General features: G+C 43.8%; 2 protein-coding genes across 3 annotated transcripts in view; one reads left to right on the forward strand and one right to left on the reverse strand.

Moving 5' to 3' along the window:
• Positions 1-9025, forward strand: part of PSMC3IP (PSMC3 interacting protein) — a 29571-nt gene extending 20546 nt beyond the window's left edge. The window contains exons 7-8 of the mRNA XM_075347617.1: positions 5685-5744; positions 6356-9025. Of these exons, the coding sequence (XP_075203732.1) occupies positions 5685-5744; positions 6356-6412 (117 nt within the window). The 3' untranslated portion in view covers positions 6413-9025. The remainder of the gene's footprint in view (positions 1-5684; positions 5745-6355) is intronic.
• A 37-nt stretch (positions 9026-9062) lies between these two features.
• The window catches only part of MLX (MAX dimerization protein MLX), a 72102-nt gene continuing 62124 nt past the window's right edge, over positions 9063-19040 (reverse strand). For both annotated transcript variants that reach the window (XM_075347618.1, XM_075347619.1), the window contains exons 7-8: positions 12220-12421; positions 9063-9824 (exon numbers count right to left, since the gene is read on the reverse strand). In XM_075347618.1, the coding sequence (XP_075203733.1) occupies positions 9768-9824; positions 12220-12421 (259 nt within the window). In that variant the 3' untranslated portion in view covers positions 9063-9767. The remainder of the gene's footprint in view (positions 9825-12219; positions 12422-19040) is intronic.

Consider the following 19040-nt stretch of genomic DNA (forward strand, 5'->3'; position numbering starts at 1 on the left):
GGCGAACAACTGGATGAAATCATTAAGGAAGCTACTGGCGGGAAGAGTACTTCCTTGCCACAAACTAAAACCAGGAAACCTGTCCAGGGCAGGAACCAGTCGAGGTTTCGTTCCTTTCGTTCCTCTAACTGGTCATCCTCTAAGCCCTCAGCCTCGTCCACTAACTCAGCCAAGGACCGAAAACCCAGCTGGCGCATGAAGCCGCGTCCTCAGAAGTCCGCAGGAGCCGCTGCCACTAAGGCAGCCTCCTCTTGACTATCTGGCCGCGCCAGCAACGTCCTTGGTCGGTGGCAGGCTCTCCCACTTTGGCGACGTGTGGTTTCAACACGTCTATCAGTGGGTGCGGGATATCATCTCCCACGGCTACAGGATAGAATTCTCTTCCAGCCCGCCAAACAGATTTTTTTCTGTCCACTCCCCCCTGCTCCAAGGCCGCCGCCTTCTCGCAGGCCGTGGCATCCTTGCAGGCCAATGGAGTAATTGTACCGGTTCCCGCCCGGGAACGGTTCAGAGGTTTCTATTCAAACCTCTTCCTAGTCCCCAAAAAGGACGGTTCCTTCCGGCCCATCCTGGATCTCAAGCTTCTCAACAAGCATGTTCAGGTGCGGCATTTTCGCATGGAGTCTCTGCGATCAGTCATTGCCTCAATGACCCAAGGAGATTTCCTAGCATCCATCGACATCAGAGATGCCTATCTGCATGTGCCAATTGCAGTTTCACACCAGCGTTGGCTACGTTTTGCAATCGGAGAGGAACATTTCCAATTCGTGGCTCTCCCCTTCGGGTTAGCCACGGCCCCTCGAGTATTCACCAAGGTCATGGCAGCAGTGGTTGCGGTTCTGCACCTCCAGGGGTTGGCAGTGATTCCTTACCTGGACGACCTTCTAGTCAAGGCTTCATCCAGTGCAGACTGTCAGTGGAGTGTCTCGCTCACTCTCGCCACTCTAGTCCAGTTCGGGTGGCTTGTCAATCTACCCAAGTCCACTCTGACTCCGACCCAGAGTCTCACGTACCTAGGGATGCAGTTCGAGACTTTGCCGGCACTTGTAAAGCTGCCCTTAGTCAAACAGCAGTCCCTCCATCTGGCGGTGCGCTCTTTACTGAGGTCTCGCCGTCACTCCATCAGGCACCTAATGCAGGTGCTGGGTCAGATGGTGGCGTCAATGGAAGCGGTTCCCTTTGCCCAGTTCCATCTGCGTCCCCTGCAGCTGGACATTCTCCGCTGTTGGAACAAGCGGACTTACTCCTTGCACAGGTTGGTGGCTCTGTCGCCACAGACCAGGGGCTCTCTTCAGTGGTGGCTTCGGCCCCTCTCTGTCTCAGGGACGTTCCTTCCTGGCCCCGTCCTGGATGATCCTCACCACGGATGCCAGTCTAATCGGCTGGGGAGCAGTATATCTCCACCACCGAGCGCAGGGCACTTGGACTCAGTGCGAATCAGCCCTCTCGATCAATGTGCTGGAAATCAGAGCTGTGCTTCTAGCTCTCTTAGCCTTTCACCATCTGTTGGCAGGCAAGCACATTCGAGTCCAGTCAGACAACGCGACAGCGGTTGCCTACATCAATCACCAGGGCGGGACACGCAGCCGCCTGGCAATGTTGGAGGTTCAACGCATCCTTCAGTGGATGGAGGACTCCAAGTCCACCATATCCGCAGTCCACATCCCAGGCGTGGAAAACTGGGAGGCAGATTATCTCAGCCGTCAGACCGTGGACAGCGGCGAGTGGGCTCTGCATCCGGCAGTGTTTCGGACAATCTGCCGCAAGTGGGGCACTCCGGAAGTGGATCTAATGGCATCCCGGCACAACAACAAGGTTCCGGTTTACGTGGCTCGCTCCCACGATCCTCAGGCCTTTGCAGCGGACGCGCTGGTTCAGGATTGGTCCCAGTTTCGTCTGTCTTACGTGTTTCCCCCTCTAGCTCTCTTGCCCAGAGTCCTGTGCAAGATCAGAATGGAGGGCCGTCGGGTCATCCTCATTGCTCCAGACTGGCCCAGGCGAGCTTGGTATCCAGACCTGCTCCACCTGTCCGTAGAGGTGCCGTGGCATCTTCCGGACCGTCCAGACCTTCTCTCACAAGGTCCGTTTTTCCGCCAGAATTCTGCGGCTCTCAGATTGACGGCGTGGCTCTTGAGTCCTGGATCTTGACGACTTCTGGTATCCCTCCTGAAGTCATCTCCACTATGACCCGGGCTCGGAAGTCTTCCTCGGCCAAGATATATCACAGGACCTGGAGAATCTTCCTGTCCTGGTGTCGCTCTTCCGGCCATGCTCCTTGGCCTTTTTGCCTGCCGACCCTTCTGTCCTTTTTACAGTCCGGTCTGCAGCTAGGACTATCCCTTCCTTCCCTCAAGGGTCAGGTCTCGGCTCTGTCAGTATTGTTCCAGCGGCGTATCGCCCGACTGGCTCAGGTGCGCACCTTCATGCAGGGCGCATCTCACATCATTCCGCCTTACCGGCATCCTTTGGATCCCTGGGACCTTAATCTGGTCCTCACGGCCTTGCAGAAACCCCCTTTTGAGCCACTTAGGGAGGTTTCTTTGTCTCGTCTTTCACAGAAAGTGGTCTTTCTAGTGGCCATAACCTCCCTCAGGAGAGTCTCTGATTTGGCTGCTCTCTCTTCGGAGTCACCTTTTTTGGTTTTTCATCAGGACAAGGTGGTTCTCCGTCCGACTCCGGACTTTCTTCATAAGGGGGTATCTCCTTTCCACCTTAACCAGGATATTTCCCTGCCTTCCCTTTGTCCGGTTTCTGTTCATCGCTTTGAAAAAGCGTTGCATTCTCTGGATCTGGTGCGGGCGCTCCGGATCTATGTGTCTCGCACTGCTGCTCTTAGGCGGTGCACCTCTCTTTTTGTGCTGACCTCAGGTCGGCGCAAGGGCCTCTCGGCTTCTAAGCCGACCCTAGCTCGTTGGATTAGGTCGGCCATTTCCGATGCCTACCAGTGTACTCAGGTGCCTCCCCCGCCGGGGATCAAGGCACACTCGACCAGAGCTGTCGGTGCCTCTTGGGCTTTCCGGCACAAGGCTACGGCTCAGCAGGTCTGTCAGGCTGCCACTTGGTCTAGTCTGCACACCTTTTCGAAGCACTACCAAGTGCATGCTCATGCTTCAGCAGATGCGAGCTTGGGCAGACGCATCCTTCAGGCGGCTGTCGCCCATTTGTGAAGTTAGGTTTCGCCTACTTCTCAGTTTTCTGTTTATTCCCACCCATGGACTGCTTTGAGACGTCCCATGGTCTGGGTCTCCCATAAGGAACGATGAAGAAAAAGAGAATTTTGTTTACTTGCCGTTAATTCTTTTTCTTATAGTTCCGTAATGGGAGACCCAGCACCCTCCCTGTTGCCTGTTGGCAGTTTTCTTGTTCCGTGTGTTTTCACCGGCTGTTGTTGTAGACAGAGGCTCCGGTTGTTCCGGCTTTTTGCTCTCTCTACTTGTGGGTGGCTGTCCTCCTTCAGTTTTTGCACTAAACTGGCTATATTTGGTTATCCAGGGGGTGTATATGCTAGGAGGGAGGAGCTACACTTTTTAGTGTAGTACTTTGTGTGTCCTCCGGAGGCAGAAGCTATACACCCATGGTCTGGGTCTCCCATTACGGAACTATAAGAAAAAGAATTTACGGTAAGTAAACAAAATTCTCTTTTTTTAGCAGTTTGTAGCGTTTTGTGGGAAATTTGATCTGCAGAGACGTTATTCTTTGACGTTAATCTTCCTTATTATGTTCTGGGGTTGGTAGACCATAATGAACCTAAGAGATAGATAGATGTAGATATAGATATATATATCTCCTCCTCTCACAGCTCATTTCTCCATCTCTTCACAGTCACCTATAGCCCCTTTCACACATAGCGACCTAGCAGCGATCACGACGGGCGACCTGACCTTATCAGGATCGCTGCTGCGTCGTTACATGGTCGCTGGTGAGCTGTCAAACAGGCAGATCTCACCAGTGACCAGCCCCCAGCTAGCAGCGACGCGTGGTAGCGATGCTGTGCTTGGTAACTAAGGTAAATATCGGGTAACCATTACCCGATATTTACCTTGGTTACCAGCGCACACCGCTTAGCGCTGGCTCCGTGCACTTCTAGCCAGAGTACACATCGGGTTAATAAGCAAACCTTTGCTTATTTACCCGATGTGTAGTCTGGCTACGTGTTCAGGGAGCCGGCACTGACAGCCTGAGAGCGGCGGTGCTAGTAACTAATGTAAATACCGGGTAACCAAGGAAAGGGCTTCCCTTGGTTACTCTGTTTACCTTGGTTACAGCTTACCACAGGCTGCCAGAAGCAGTCTCCCTGCTTGCTTCAGTTCGTCACACATCGATGTGTGCTTCACAGCAGGAGCGCAACGTCCAAAAAATGAAGCAGGATATTCAGCAACGAGCGGCAACCTCACAGCAGGGGCCAGCTCGTTGCTGGATGTCAGACAGCGACGAGACGTCGCTGCTACGTCACAGAAAATGGTGACTTAGCAGCGTTGTCGCCGTGTGTGACACCACCTTATCTGGCCCTCAACGCATTTTCAGTTTATTTGCACTGAAATCTTAAGGGCCTCTCACACTGTGCTGGAACGTCCAATGGGGCTTGGGAGCATTACATGGGCTAGGTCACACCACACGCCATGATGTCATAACACTGTCACCTTTCACATGTTTGCGCAGAACTCTCTCGGGCATCCTCAAAGCCAGGGGAAATCATCCCGAGCAGCGGCCATCTGAACATTAGGAGGGGCTGTTAAATTTAAATAACTTGATTTTATTTATTTTTTTAAAATTTTTATTAACATTTTGACAATTTTATGGATGCTTTTAAAAATGTTTTGAAAAAAAAAAAAATAATTTTGAATATTATATATTTTTATTTCCTTTCATCCACCTTGGGTGGTTTGAACCTTTGTTTGATTTCTTCTACTACACACGTGGTCAATATTGTTAGTACCCCTCATTTAATGAAAGAAGTCTGACTGATTACAAGATTGTAAACATCTGTGATGCTAATTAACACTAGAACTACTGAGGTAGTCATTTTGACTACTTTGCACCATGTATTTCTATATAGGTGTCACGAGTCCAGTAGTTCTAGTGTTAATGGGCATACTTTGATTTAACATATCCCTTTTGTCACACTATTTTCAGGGATACCATAATTTCTATCCAGGCCTATTTCAATTTTTTTTTGTCAGATTCTGTTGAAGCAAAAAAGCAATGTCTGACTTTCAGTTATTCATTTTCATAAATTTTTTTTTGTCAGATTCAAGTTATTTCTGTGACCATTGTGGGGTTTTCTTTCATTAAACGAAAAGTACCAACAAGTTTGACCGTGTGTGTGTGTATATACTGGATTACCACATTATTGCAATATTTAGTGAAAATTATGGTCTCCTATAGAGTTTAGCCCCCCGGCCACTATGGTTAACCCATCTTCTCCAATGTTCATATTGCAGGGAGCTGATAACCATTTAGTGGTCACTGTCAATTTAGCAGTCACGACCAGACCCGAGTTCTAGCTTTGCCTGCTAGACATATGCCAGCTATGTCCTGTAATAGGGCACCAACCCTCCCCCCCCCCCCCCCAGGATGCCAATTCATGTTCTGATGTGGGGAGGGGTTAATTTTATAAGTATACTTGGCAGTAATTAAATTTCATATTTGATGTTTGTACATATCTTGTATTTTTTACATTCTAGGCTACAGATATTTTTGAGGCTATACTTGAAGGCTACCCAAAAAGCAAGAAGCAGTTCTTTGTAAGTAATCCTAGCTGCAGAGGTTTTGTTTTTTTCTTTAAATATTTAATGGCAAGAGATCCAGGAGAAATCTTTTTACAATCTTTCTGCAGGTGTCAGCCATATAGCACTCCTGTTTGTAGCAGCTTATGGTTAGTGTTGAGGGAGTAGTTGACTATTTGTATTTGCTATACTATTAGCGAGTACTGCCCACTACTTGGATATTCGTTATTTGTAGCAGGTACAATGTAAGTTAATGGGAAATGCTCGCTAAGTAGCAAGTAACCCAAAAGCCGTACTACTCGCTACTCACGAAAAGTACGGCTTTCAGGTTACTTGCTACTTAGCGAGTATTTCCCATTGACTTGCATTGTGCCTGCTACTCGTAACGAATGTGAGTAGTGGACAATACTTGCTAACTACTCGCTCAACACTACTTATGGTGCTATATAGGAGCTTCCACTCTAGCCGCCCATATATTACATGGTCATCTGTTCATTTCAATGGCCTGTATGTAATACTATACTTCCCAGGCCTTGCTATTTGGCTGACCAGCGTAATTTGTCTTTGAGACCTTATCTCCGATTACACAGAATGGCGTTTTCATGTTGTTCTTGGTGGAAACTTTGCAGGAAGAAGCTGGAATCGAAACAGATGAAGAACACAACGTGACTGTACCAGATATCTGACCATCATACAACTATATTGTAAAGCCGTAGTGCGGTTATATAACCTGCTACACATCTAATACACATTCTACACCATTCAGGCGTTCTTGCCTTACCTGTCTCAGCATATTATAGTTTCTGGGAACCAAAGCCATAGATTTTGTATGTACCTTACATATATTGAGTTTTGAAGCTTGCACAAGTCTGCACTGCTGCCTTCTCAGTTCCCTTTCATAAACTCCCCCCAAGACTATTAATACATGGAAAAATAGAAAACAAACTTACAGCAGATAGAACATACTCTATAGAGTATTGGGTGAAGATCCACTATTGTCTCCTGTGACTTTATCGCATCAACCGATATTACTGTTGCTCATATCGCATACTGAGGGAAATTTGAGCATGAAGTATAGCATCCTTCCACAATTGCTATGAGTTTTTGGATGGGGGTAGGATGCAGTATTCTGTTGTAACAAGTCTCCCTTGCAAATATTGGGGAAAGAAGGATTATTATATTTAAACTCCTGATTAGTGATGGGCCGACCCAGACTGTAAAAGTCCAGATCTGTGTGGTTTCAAATGTACTATGTACCTGAGCTCTGGGCCTGGACTTCTCCAGTGAATTCCAGCTAATGATCCGGCACTAGGGAAATAAAAAGGAAAAATAAGAATGAAGCAAGTGCTCCATACTTAGTGTCTGGCGCTGATGTAATTGCTCCTGCAGCCGCTCATTATGGCTCATCTATATGCACTACTTTCTCCGGCCACAGGCCATCCTGGTGTCTGATTGGTTGCAGTCAGGTGCACTCCTCAGCCTGTGTGACAGCGTCTGACTGCAACTAATCACAGGTGGTGTTTGCGGCTTACAATTGTGGTGTAAAAATAAAATATTTGGCATAGGGGTCCTCCTGTATTGATACGCAGCACAGATTAAGCAGACCGCTACAGGCTGTAGCCCCCACCCGTGCATCAAAACAGGAAACTTCATGTGTTTTGTTTTATTTTTAAATTATTTAAAAAAAAAAAAAAAAGTGTGGGCCCCCCATTTTGATACCCAGCCATGATCAAGCATGACAGCTGGGGGCTAGTATTCTCAGGCTGGGGCCACCCATGCTTATTTCCTGTGATTGGTTGCAGTCAGACCCCCCAGCCTGTGTGAGAGCGTCTGACTGCAACCAATTACAGATGCCAGGGTGGGCGGGGAAAGCAGTGTATATGCGCAAAAGTAAATGAATTACCCCGGAAGTGAATGAGCGTCCTGGAAACAGTGTACAGCCGGAGCCTAGGCAAGTATAACGCTCATATCTTATACCACCATTTATAATCAGTGGATACTGGTCCCCATAGACTTATATGGAAACCAGCGGCCAGATAACTGGGACCAATCCCGGTATTTTTTTTTTTTTTAACCTGGTTAGACCTGCCGGTCCCAGTTGTCTGTGAGTCCGCTCATCACTACTCCTGATCCTTTAGTTCTCTTGGGAAAGAAATGGCATCTGGCACTATTTTACTCCTATGTGTATGGAAAATAGCTCCATACTCAACAAAATCAACAGTGCACATGCTTTAGTAGGGTGGGGGGGGAGGAAGAGAGGTAGCCGGCCAAAAGTTGTTAAGTTACGTGGGAACCAATTAGCCGTGGTTTAAAAAGGGGTTTTCTACATTTGTTATATTACTGCAGGTTTTGGAGATACCTAAAATTTATAATTCTGGATAGATATAATATACACACAAATGTATTTCTCCTAACTTCTTGGTCAATCTGATTTGAGAATGTATGAAACTCACAGTTCCGATAGAGGCTGCAGTGCCTGCCACTAGTAGATGGACTCATTGTAGCTAGTGTACATGATGAATTTTACAGAGGTTACAAAAGCTGCAGTATGCTATTCTGGTACATTTTACAGACTAGATTAATGCGTGTAATTTAAAGGCAGCTTTAAAGTACTGCACATGGAGCTAGTCATGTCTACAATTTGTGGATGTGTCTGTACACAGCCTTATGGCTGCTTTCAGGCCAATAACGATTGACAAGTCTTTCTACATAAATTTATACAGTTCGGCGAGTAATGAAGGGAACAGAACAATCAAGTTAGCGATTGTTCTGTGCCAAGTACTATACATGTTATCAAACAGTACAACTCTTTTCATGGGGTGATGTGCTGCCTGCATTTGATTACATTGGAAGATAAATCGAGAAGTAGTGTTCCTATGAAAACTGATCTAAAAGTCATATTTCCATCTATCTCCAATAAACAAGTAAGCAACTGTGAAACTAGACAATAAAAAAAAGTTTGCTTCTAGGTAGGTATGTCACCACGGTAACAGACTGCAAATATACATTTTGCAGTCTGTAACCATAACGATAGTTATGCACATAGGAGTTGTGAAAACAGACTTATGAAGAAACATTGAAACAAAAAAAATGTCTACATCCCACTGTGTGCGTAAGAGGTAGTAAATTAAGAGACTCTCACCTGCTTATAAAACATAATAGAAAATAAACCATTTTGTTGTTTTCTATAAGCACCAGTGAACTCTGGAGAGGAGTAGATGGATGTAAAGTTTGTAAATACATTTTTGTATATTAGTTTGTAAATGTGTTATAAATAAAAAAAAATTTGTTTTATTCTATGATAATGCATCAATTATGAGTCAATAACATTGGAGATCTGGATAATAGGTCACAAATTTAATTATAAATCAGCAGTACAAAGAACATTCCACAAGAAATAAATATAAAAAGAAAGAAAAGGATCCTGCAGATCCAGCTTCATAAAACACATGTATAGCCTAGAAGGAATCACTAATTGTAAAAGATATTACAACCCCAGATGCTTGGCCCTGGGCGGCCTCTGCCCCTTCATGTAAGTCCATAAACTTTGAGTGTTGAGGACCAGCAGTATTATACACAGGGACTGTCAGTCATCCTCCACCACCTCAGTATCTGTACAAGCACCAAATATTTCTATTCTAAGTGATTTTACCGAGAGGCATGATTCCATCCTGGAAGACATAGGCCATATACACGACATCTGTACATCCCTCCTCCCTTTCACATTGCTAGTACAAAAGACATTAAGGCAAACAAATCCGCATAGGATGTGCTTATTCGTCGCAACCCCAAATCAAATACGCAACATTACATGGTTTCTCTCTGGTACCACAAATGGATTTGGGATTAATATTAGAAGCCCACTGTCGATGCAAGGACATTGGAGGCGAAGGAAATATATAGCATTTAGTATCAAAAGTTATCACTGATCACAGTCCATTTTTGGCATTGACAGGTTATAACTAGCCATAATGCTTAGCTTGCCCAGCTGTAATCTCTGCAACATTATAAATGTAAAGTCTGAAACGAATGGGGCATGTCTCAGTAGAGAGGATTCTTCAGCTGGTGTAAGACACTGCGCACAATGTCACGGAGGGTCTAGAGAGAGAGAAAAAAGTTGATCATCGCTATAAAAATATGCAGTTGTCTATTGACAGATCTATATAAATGAGAACATCAGGGCAATTCTGTAAGTTACCACTGCAATTACATCCAAAATATCCTTATTACACTTTCCTGCTGGCCTAGTGCACTGGTCAGCATCAATCAGACACACCACAAAAGGCAGCTTGTTCTATATGGACCGCCTGCAGCAATCGCTTTCTTGTGGTGGCTGTATGAGAAATTATAAACAAGCGGGGGATTTGAAACGTTTAATTAATTAAAAAATCTGCCCCAATTCCTATAAGGACATGTTCAGACAGTATCATCTATGGACTGCATTGGAACCATAATGCCCTGATTGACCATGGTTCTCTGACCTGAAGCAAGGATCTTGTATATAATTAAGAAGGTTTAAGTTTGGGTCAGCAGACGTCCAGGCAGTGTAGCCTGTATACTGACCATGAAATACAGCCATCTGAGCCTGGCCCAACATATACAGATAAAATGTATGGGTTCTAAATCCATTTTGGAAGTTCTGATGATGAGGGTCGCAATCTGTCAGCGTAATTAGTGAAAGCAGTTTGGCACTTGTTATGGCTGTCAATCTACACAAGTTTTACATTCACACTGCTCACAAGTTAGGTATATTTGGCTTTTGTATAAAATTTATGGAAATTGTAAAAGTGAAAACTAGTTATATTTTATCATTATGAAAGTACTCCATTTAAATAGAAGCATGCAATTGAATTGATTGAAACAACAGTGGCTGATGCATAGCGCTCTCCTTGACGTCTCCAGCATCATTAACAGCCATCATTTCTGCTCAGTGTAAATAAATAAAAACATCAGGAACATTGTCCCCATTGGAGCTCACAATCTAAATTCCCTATCTGTATGTCTTTGGAGTGTGGGAGGAAACCAGAGAACCCGGAGCAAACATGGGGAGAACATACAAACTCCTTGCAGACGTTGTCCTTGGTGGGATTTGAAGCCAGGACCCCAGCGCTGCAAGACTGCAGTGCTAACCACTGAGCCGCCCTATAGACTTATTAGTGAACAGCACTGAGACCCAGTGGTCCCTCGTCCAGTAAGGATTCAGGTTGCTTAGCACACAGGCAATGCTGATGTAAACATTTTCTAATGATTTGACATATCTGGGTGCCTCTCACCTCCCTTAAATGTACCTGGATTTGTGTGGCATTAATCATCTGGATCCAAAGGGCATTGTTCACATTAAAGCGGTCATCAGTGTGGGATGTGGCCAAAAGATGTCCACACGTCTATGCCTGTGACACTTCCAGTCTCTCTGTATCTCTGTTGCACTTGCTAATGACACACTCTGAGCTCATCGGCCACTTCTGTCTGAACATCTTTCTTGAAGCCTCGCAATGGTGAGGTACTGTTGATCAATTGTTAAGTATCGTCTTGGTCTCATGATGTTAAAATGTGAACAGCATGATAAGACGGACTATACCAATTTTAATTGAACCCTGAAATTGCCTGGGCGATTCATGCAAACACCTGTTGTGAATTTTGCAATTAAGCTCCTTGTTAGAGAACAGCAAGTTGTGCAAAATGTATTGAAACATTAAGTACTTGGACATTGTGCATTCAAGAGTTTAGAGAATATGACATTAAGTTCACCTCAAAAGGTTAGAGGGCATTTTAGGATCATCCTGATACTTCACCTCAAAGCCAAATATCCCTGACTTTGAGTAGTGTATATTTATTAGATACATGATCGGTGTGAGCTTCGGTGTGAGCTATGCATGTTGTGGAACAAGTATCTCTTCCAGACTTTGCATCTATCATATCAGTTTGTGAATAATATGACCATTAACATGGCAGACTAAATTGACAGATTAGGGAGTCTGTTATAATCAAACTTAAAAGTCACCATCAAAATTTTCATACTTTTAGTGACAGAGGTGGGAAAAGAAAATTTTAGATAGTTGGATGAACAGTCATCAATGTATATGGGCAGCTTAAGGTCCACTAACTGGAGAACACCTTGTCTGCTGCACAAAATAAAAAAAAACAAATCTGCATTACATACCTACCTCCTAGGCCAGCCCCACTCCTCAGACCTCCTGCTGTATTGCCCAGGGGTCACTTGACACTTCTGACAAGTAGCCATTAAGGCTATCCGAGCTGATCAGCTGCATTATCCCAAGGGAAATTACGCAATTTTTGTGCGCAGCACAGTAAAATGATTACGATGGGTTTGTCCAGTAGTTGACAACCCCTTTTGCCTCAGGGGAGTTACTATGTGCATCTTCCTGCTGAGCTGCAATTACATTGTGGCAGATGTAGTGTAGATTATACACCAGCCCATTCATTGCTATGGAGTAGAGTCAATATCTGTGTACATGTACGGCTGATCACATACCTGTGGCTTACAGTGTTCCTCGATCCAGCTGAAGACACATGCTGACAACTCTTGAAAACTATTCACGGAGATGGAGGCATTAAAGGTCTGAAACAATGAGTCCATGATTCCCTGAAACACGCTGAACTTCACCTGGTCTGGGACCTGGTCAGTCCCTTCATGAGGATTATTCTGATGAGCTTTAACAATTTGCTCATAATTCCTGCAAGTAAAAATACATAGTCGTAAAGTATGCTTTTAAAGAGAACCTGAGAGCTGATACATGCTACCCATGGATCGGAAAACATGTACTGACTGGAAAATCTCAGACAGGTATGTCTGACTGAAATGCTGGGGCATTTCAGAAGAATACATACTTTACAGGCTCCGGATGAGTGAGCTGCACAGGAGACTAGTTGGACAGACAGGTGCCTGACGGTTTCTCTGCCCTGGAGTGTGAGGTCTCTCCCTGCATACGTGTATAGGGAGAGACCTGTCTCGAGAACAGGAGATACCACTGCCAGGGACTCGTCTGTCCGACAACGTATCCCGTGCAGCTCAGTCTCCGGTGGCTTTTAATTATGTTCTTCTCTGAAATGCTGCAACTTTTCAGAGTCAAATATACCTGGCTGAAGTCATGCTACCACTGTCCTTGGATCAGGCAACAAGCATCAGCTGTCAGGTTCCCCTTAAAGGGTTCTTCCAATTTTTCAAAACTAATTATTGGATAGTGCTTATAAAGACAAGCAATTTACTATATTACACTTTCAGCGGTTCTTGAGATATTAACACCTTTCTTCCGTTTACAGCACCTTTGAGACCAATTACTGCTGGTAGAGAGTAGAACATGTGCAGTACTTACTAGCTCTTTTCTGTTGAGCTTGTAAGCACTGTTTTGAAGCAGGGCAGAATTGCTGAAGCACACTGTTGCCTCCAAATCCAGGCCAGCTACAGCGCAGTGCTTAAAAATTAGACCGCAGCAGTGGTTGGTTGCCTAGGCAGCAAGCTGTAATCTAATGTGTTATCTTAAGAAGCTGTGCTGTAAAAATTATATTTGGAGGATTATGTTAGAGTTTGCTTACTACTTTATCTCAAGAACGGCTACAAAATTAACCCCTTCACCCTGGGTAATTTTTCGTATGTTTCCCCCACCTTTTTCAAAGAGCCATGACATTTTACTTCTCCATCAACACGGCCGTATGAGGGCTTGTTTTTGCGGGATGAGTTGTACTTTTGAATGGCCCCATTCATTCTGCCACATAGAATTCCAAGTGCGGTGAAATTGCAGAAAGTGCAATTCCACTATGTTTTTTGTTTGTTTTTTTTGTTTTTGGGGGGGGGGGGTGTGTCTTATTTACCATGCTATATAGATATAGAAATGCGGCACTCCTATAATAGCGGGTGCTTGGATAGGGTCCAACCCCGTATCAAAAAATCCAGCACTCCAATTTTTTGTAATAAAGTCACTTCTTTATTCAGTCAAGCACTTTGTGTAGAAATTATAATCATTGACGTTTCGGTCACCTGACCTTCATCTGATTACACTATGACAAGGAAAATACAAAATTTCTTTAAATAAACATAAATGCAATAGCATGACCTGCTCATAATAAATGTGACTACAAAAGAATACTATAACAATTGTTTTACACAAAAGAGACGAAAAATATGTCAAATAAATGCCATGAAAAAGCATCAAAAGGGTCGCTTTACTCATAATATATATAATGTAATAGCATGAGCTGCTCATATTAAACGTAGCAGTAAAAACTACAGTAAACTACTTTGATTTACTGAAAAGAATCAATATGTCAATCATTACAATGAAAAACATCAAAAGCATCAAAAGGGTCGCTTCACTAACGGGTATAGTACCGATCATCCTATGGGTAAAGAAAAGATGATGGATTATTCACTATCAAAAGTTCTGTCAAAGATTTAAGCACTGTGCTCTCAACACTAAATGTTAAAAAAGGGAGTTTCCAATATTAGTCAGAACGCATTGTGAACTGGCAGACTCACACAAGAAAATAACCCTTACCAAAAGCTGATGGTATGGTATGAATGGGATAGTAAGTCGGATGGAAAAGCTGCTGCTCCGGGTCTGCAATGAATGTGACCTGCCAGCCTGACTGCTGGGTTTCAATAGACCGCTCAATCAGCATCTAAGCAATAATGGAACGTCACTTCCGGTCAAAAGAGCGGAAGTGATGAGCCTGGTTGGCAATGTGAGAAGCAAGCTGGATGGCAGACACACGCATGTGCAGAGGCAGTCAATGACGTTACTCGCTAACAGAACGTCACTTCCAGTTAAGGAAACAGAAGTGACGATCCTGGATGGCAATAAGTAAACCAGATTGAATGGCAGAAAGAGGTACGCGCTGGAATGATTATGGCAATAAGAAATATGAAAAATTTTGAAGTATTGTAAAATATTAGTTAATAAGTATCATAGGTTTAAAGCATTAAACTATTGCTGAATACATTAGTATTCAAAGGATCCCTATGGGGACTACGGGCTGGTGTACGACCGACCATCTTCAGTGACAATCAAGACTTTTGCAACCGGTTTGAACAGATCCTCAATAAATGTTCCTTCGATCTGATGACCTTAACCCTGGATTATTGAAATCAAGCTATCATTTCCAAGCGTGAAGAGATAACTGTGATTGAACAACAAAGCTCAACCTCTTCTGTTGAAGATTTGGCCAAGATCAAGGATCAAACTACACGTGAGGCTGAGAGTCAGAGGATTAAACGAGAACATTTTTTACGGGATACTGAAGATTACAAGAACAATCGAGTTTATCGATGGCGCGACACGTCCACTCGCATGTTTCCAAGACATTTTCAATACTCTTCAAGCGACAACTCAGCTTCGAAATCGGAGTACTCTTATACAAGACGACCGAAATCTTCTCATTTTTTTAGGTCAAAGAAACCGCAGAGGCCAAAAAGGAAACCCAGGCGTGGGGGACAATGTCGTCAATTCAACCAGATCCATGATTGTAACCAGATCACAGGTACGACAGACTCGATTGTAGTCAATATCTCCTCCAAGAATTTATCCTCTGATAGATAAACCTTTCTGCAGAAGATTGATTCTTTCTGCCCATCCTATATATTTAATAGTTTCCAACTACAAATGGATTTATTAAGATTCTATCGGAACTTACGTATTAAGGCTCATTTTTCGTTAACTCCTGTCACAGGGTTGAGACCATTGACACAGCCTATCATGGTAACTCCTATTAATATCAAAGAGTTAGGCCTGAAAATAAAGAGCACATTCATGCCTCCAAAAAATAATCCCCCAGTGGAGACATTCATAAGCTTACTAGAGAACGATATTGCCATATTTTGTAAAGAGTTGTCCAATAAATCACTACATTGTCCCTCCAATTTCACTACTAAGCATAAGCTAGCTTTGACATCCCTTATGGAGGATAAGGATATAATTATAAAACAAGCCGATAAGGGCGGGGCTCTGGTAGCCATGGACAGACTTCCATATATACAGGAAAGAGACAATTGGGGGATATTGATGTTTATGATGTGTTACCCCATAATCCCACTAACAAGATACGTGATAGGATTAGAACTGTTTCCAGCCATTATCAACAGAAGGGGGTGATTGATCAGAAAACTTGATTTCCTACAAAAACAGAACCCCATTATTCCTGTTTTTTATGTACTCCCCAAAATCCACAAAACGCTTGTGAATCCCCCAGGTAGACCGATAGTAGCTGGAATGGATTCTATCCTATCACCTTTGACTATTCTACTTGAGAGGATTATTACTCCATTAACTAAAGATACGCCTTCTTTTCTCTTAAGGTCCAGTCACACTAAGCAACTTACCAGCGATCCCAACAACGATAGGGATCGCTGGTAAGTTGCTAGGAGGTTGCTGGTGAGATGTCACACTGCGACGCTCCAGCGATCCCACCAGCAACCTGACCTGGCAGGGTTCGCTGGAGCGTCGCTACACAAGTTGCTGGTGAGCTCACCAGCAACCAGTGACCAGCCCCCAGCGCCGCGTGGAAGATGCTGCGCTTGGTAACTAAGGTAAATATCGGGTAACCAACCCGATATTTACCTTGGTTACCAGCGCACGCAGCTACACGTGCAGAGAGCAGGGAGCAGCGCACACTGAGCGCTGGCTCCCTTCTCTCCTAGTTACAGCACACATCGGGTTAATTACCCGATGTGTGCTGCAGCTAAATGTGCACAGAGCAGGGAGCAGCGCACAATGCTTAGCGCTGGCTCCTTGCTCTCCTAGTTACAGCACACATCGGGTTAATTAACCCGATGTGTCCTGCAGCTACATGTGCACAGAGCAGGAGCCGGCACTGACAGTGAGAGCGGCGGAGGCTGGTAACAAAGGTAAATATCGGGTAACCAAGGACAGGGCTTCTTGGTTACCCGATGTTTACATTGGTTACCAGCCTCCGCAGAAGCCGGCTCCCTGCTCACTGCACATTCAGTTGTTGCTGTCTCGCTGTCACACACAGCGATCTGTGCTTCACAGCGGGACAGCAACAACCAACGACCTCACAGCAGGGGCCAGGTTGTTGCTGGATGTCACACAGCAACATCGCTAGCAACGTCACAAAAGTTGTTCGTTAGCAGCGATGTTGCTAGCGATGTTGCTTAGTGTGACGGGGCCTTTAGACACAGGCCACTTTTTGGAGGTTATCAGGAACTTAGGCAGGATTCCATCTAGTGCATTCTTAGTGACTTGGGATGTAACAAGCCTGTAAACTTCTATAGCACATTACAAAGGAATGTCAGCAGTGCATGATTTGTTGTTACAAAATAATTTCCCCACCACAGTACGTGATTGTTGTCTAGATCTGTTACAAATTGTACTAACTGAATTTTTTGTTCTATTCCAGGATACCTTCTATATACAAAAACAGGGTACTGCAATGTGGTCCAACGTGGCGCCCCCCTATGCAAATATGTATATGTCTCAATATGAACACAAATTCATATATACGCATAAGGGTTACCAAGAACATTGTATATGTTGGAAAAGGTTTATTGACGATGTTTTTTGCATGTGGGGGGGCACGTTGGACTCCATTATGGAATTTCACCATTACATCAATCACATCTGGCCTGAACTTCAATTTGTCATAAATTATAATCTACATCAGATTAACTACCTAGATGTCACGATTATTAAAGGAGATGACGGTCATTTACAGACTGATTTATTCATAAAGTCTACTGACAGAAATAATTTACTTTTATATGACAGTTGTCCTCCCAAAACCACGAGGAACTCCATTCCCAAGTCACAGTTCCTTAGAGTACACAGGATTGTCAACCAACAGGAGATTAGGAATACAAGACTACAGGAAATGAAAACTAAATTCATGGCTAGGAGTTATCCGAGGGAGGTCTTGAATAGCGATAATACTAATATTGCCCCACCAACTGATAAGATCAAAAATAAACGTTTAGCCTTTGTTCACACTTATCATCCCTTCTCTTATAAAATTCATAAGTTTATCAGAAGTAATTGGAATATTCTACGCAAAGGGTATCCCGATGTGGAAGAATTCAAATCATCCTTTCTTCCCTGTTTTCGACGTCCCTCCAACTTAGGTAACAAATGAGTCAGGGCCGACATGGGCACTAATTTGACTGGACCTATTCAAACTCACTCACTCAGAGACTAGGTACTTTTCCATGTTTAAGTTGCCCACAATGTAGTAACGTGTTAAAAAAAGTGACAAGGTTTTACATCCATATAGTGGACGGGACTATCCCATTAGAGGTTTACTTGCGATACTTCGTTTGTTGTTTATGTCATTAAGTGCCCATGTGGCCTGTTATATGTAGCTGAAACAACTCAGTCAGTGAAGGAACGCATATCACAACATAAGTCTACAATTAGGTGTGAGAGGACGTTACCACTCCATTCCATTTTCATAAACAGGGTCATAATGTTAACCAATTACGGTTCCAAGTTCTGGAACAGGTCTTACCGCATAGGAGAGGGGGGAGGCAGGATTAAAACCCTTAATCGTGATTTTGATACTTCAAGTTTTATGTGAGTCTATTCTTGACATTTACTATTTTATTTCCTTTTGTTTTAGTAGAGGAATTGACTACTGATTACAAGATGGCCGGCCCTTTTAGGTATTCCTAATTACCTCCTGTCTTTTCCCTTTTGTCCCTCACATTTATTTATTTCTATTTTTTCTTTTTACTGTGTTATATTTCATATTTTGTATGCATTTATTATCCCTTCTTTACAGCACTTATCTTTTTTCCTCCCCCCCTCCTTTCTACCCCCCTTCACTCCCCATTCTCCTTTCTTCTCCCCCCCTTCACCCTCCCCCCCCCCCTTTGCTCACCTACCAACTCCCCTTCCTCCTTCATTCTTCCTTTTCCCTCTTTCCCCATCAATATTTGTTTTATTTTTTTTTTTATTTTTTCATAACTCTTGTTTTTTGAAGTGCACCACTCCCATTAATCCCTCTCCCCCTTTTTTTTTACCTTCCCCACTGTTCCTATTATGTTCTCTCCCATCCTTAAATAGGTAGCAAATTTGACTTTATAATGAACAGATCCCATTGTGAACTGGAGTTATCACGCATGCGCTTTAATTATTTGTGTCATATTCAATTTCCCTTATATATGATTGTTAAGTGCATCACTAAATGCTTTAAACCTATGAAACTTATTAACTAATATTTTACAATACTTCAAAATTTTTCTTATTGCCATAATCATTCCAGCGCGTACCTCTTTCTGCCATTCAATCTGGTTTACTTATTGCCATCCAGGATCGTCACTTCTGTTTCCTTAACTGGAAGTGACGTTCT

The sequence above is a fragment of the Anomaloglossus baeobatrachus genome, chromosome 5, assembly GCF_048569485.1.
Source record: "Anomaloglossus baeobatrachus isolate aAnoBae1 chromosome 5, aAnoBae1.hap1, whole genome shotgun sequence".
In the NCBI taxonomy this organism is placed as follows: Eukaryota; Metazoa; Chordata; class Amphibia; order Anura; family Aromobatidae; genus Anomaloglossus; species Anomaloglossus baeobatrachus.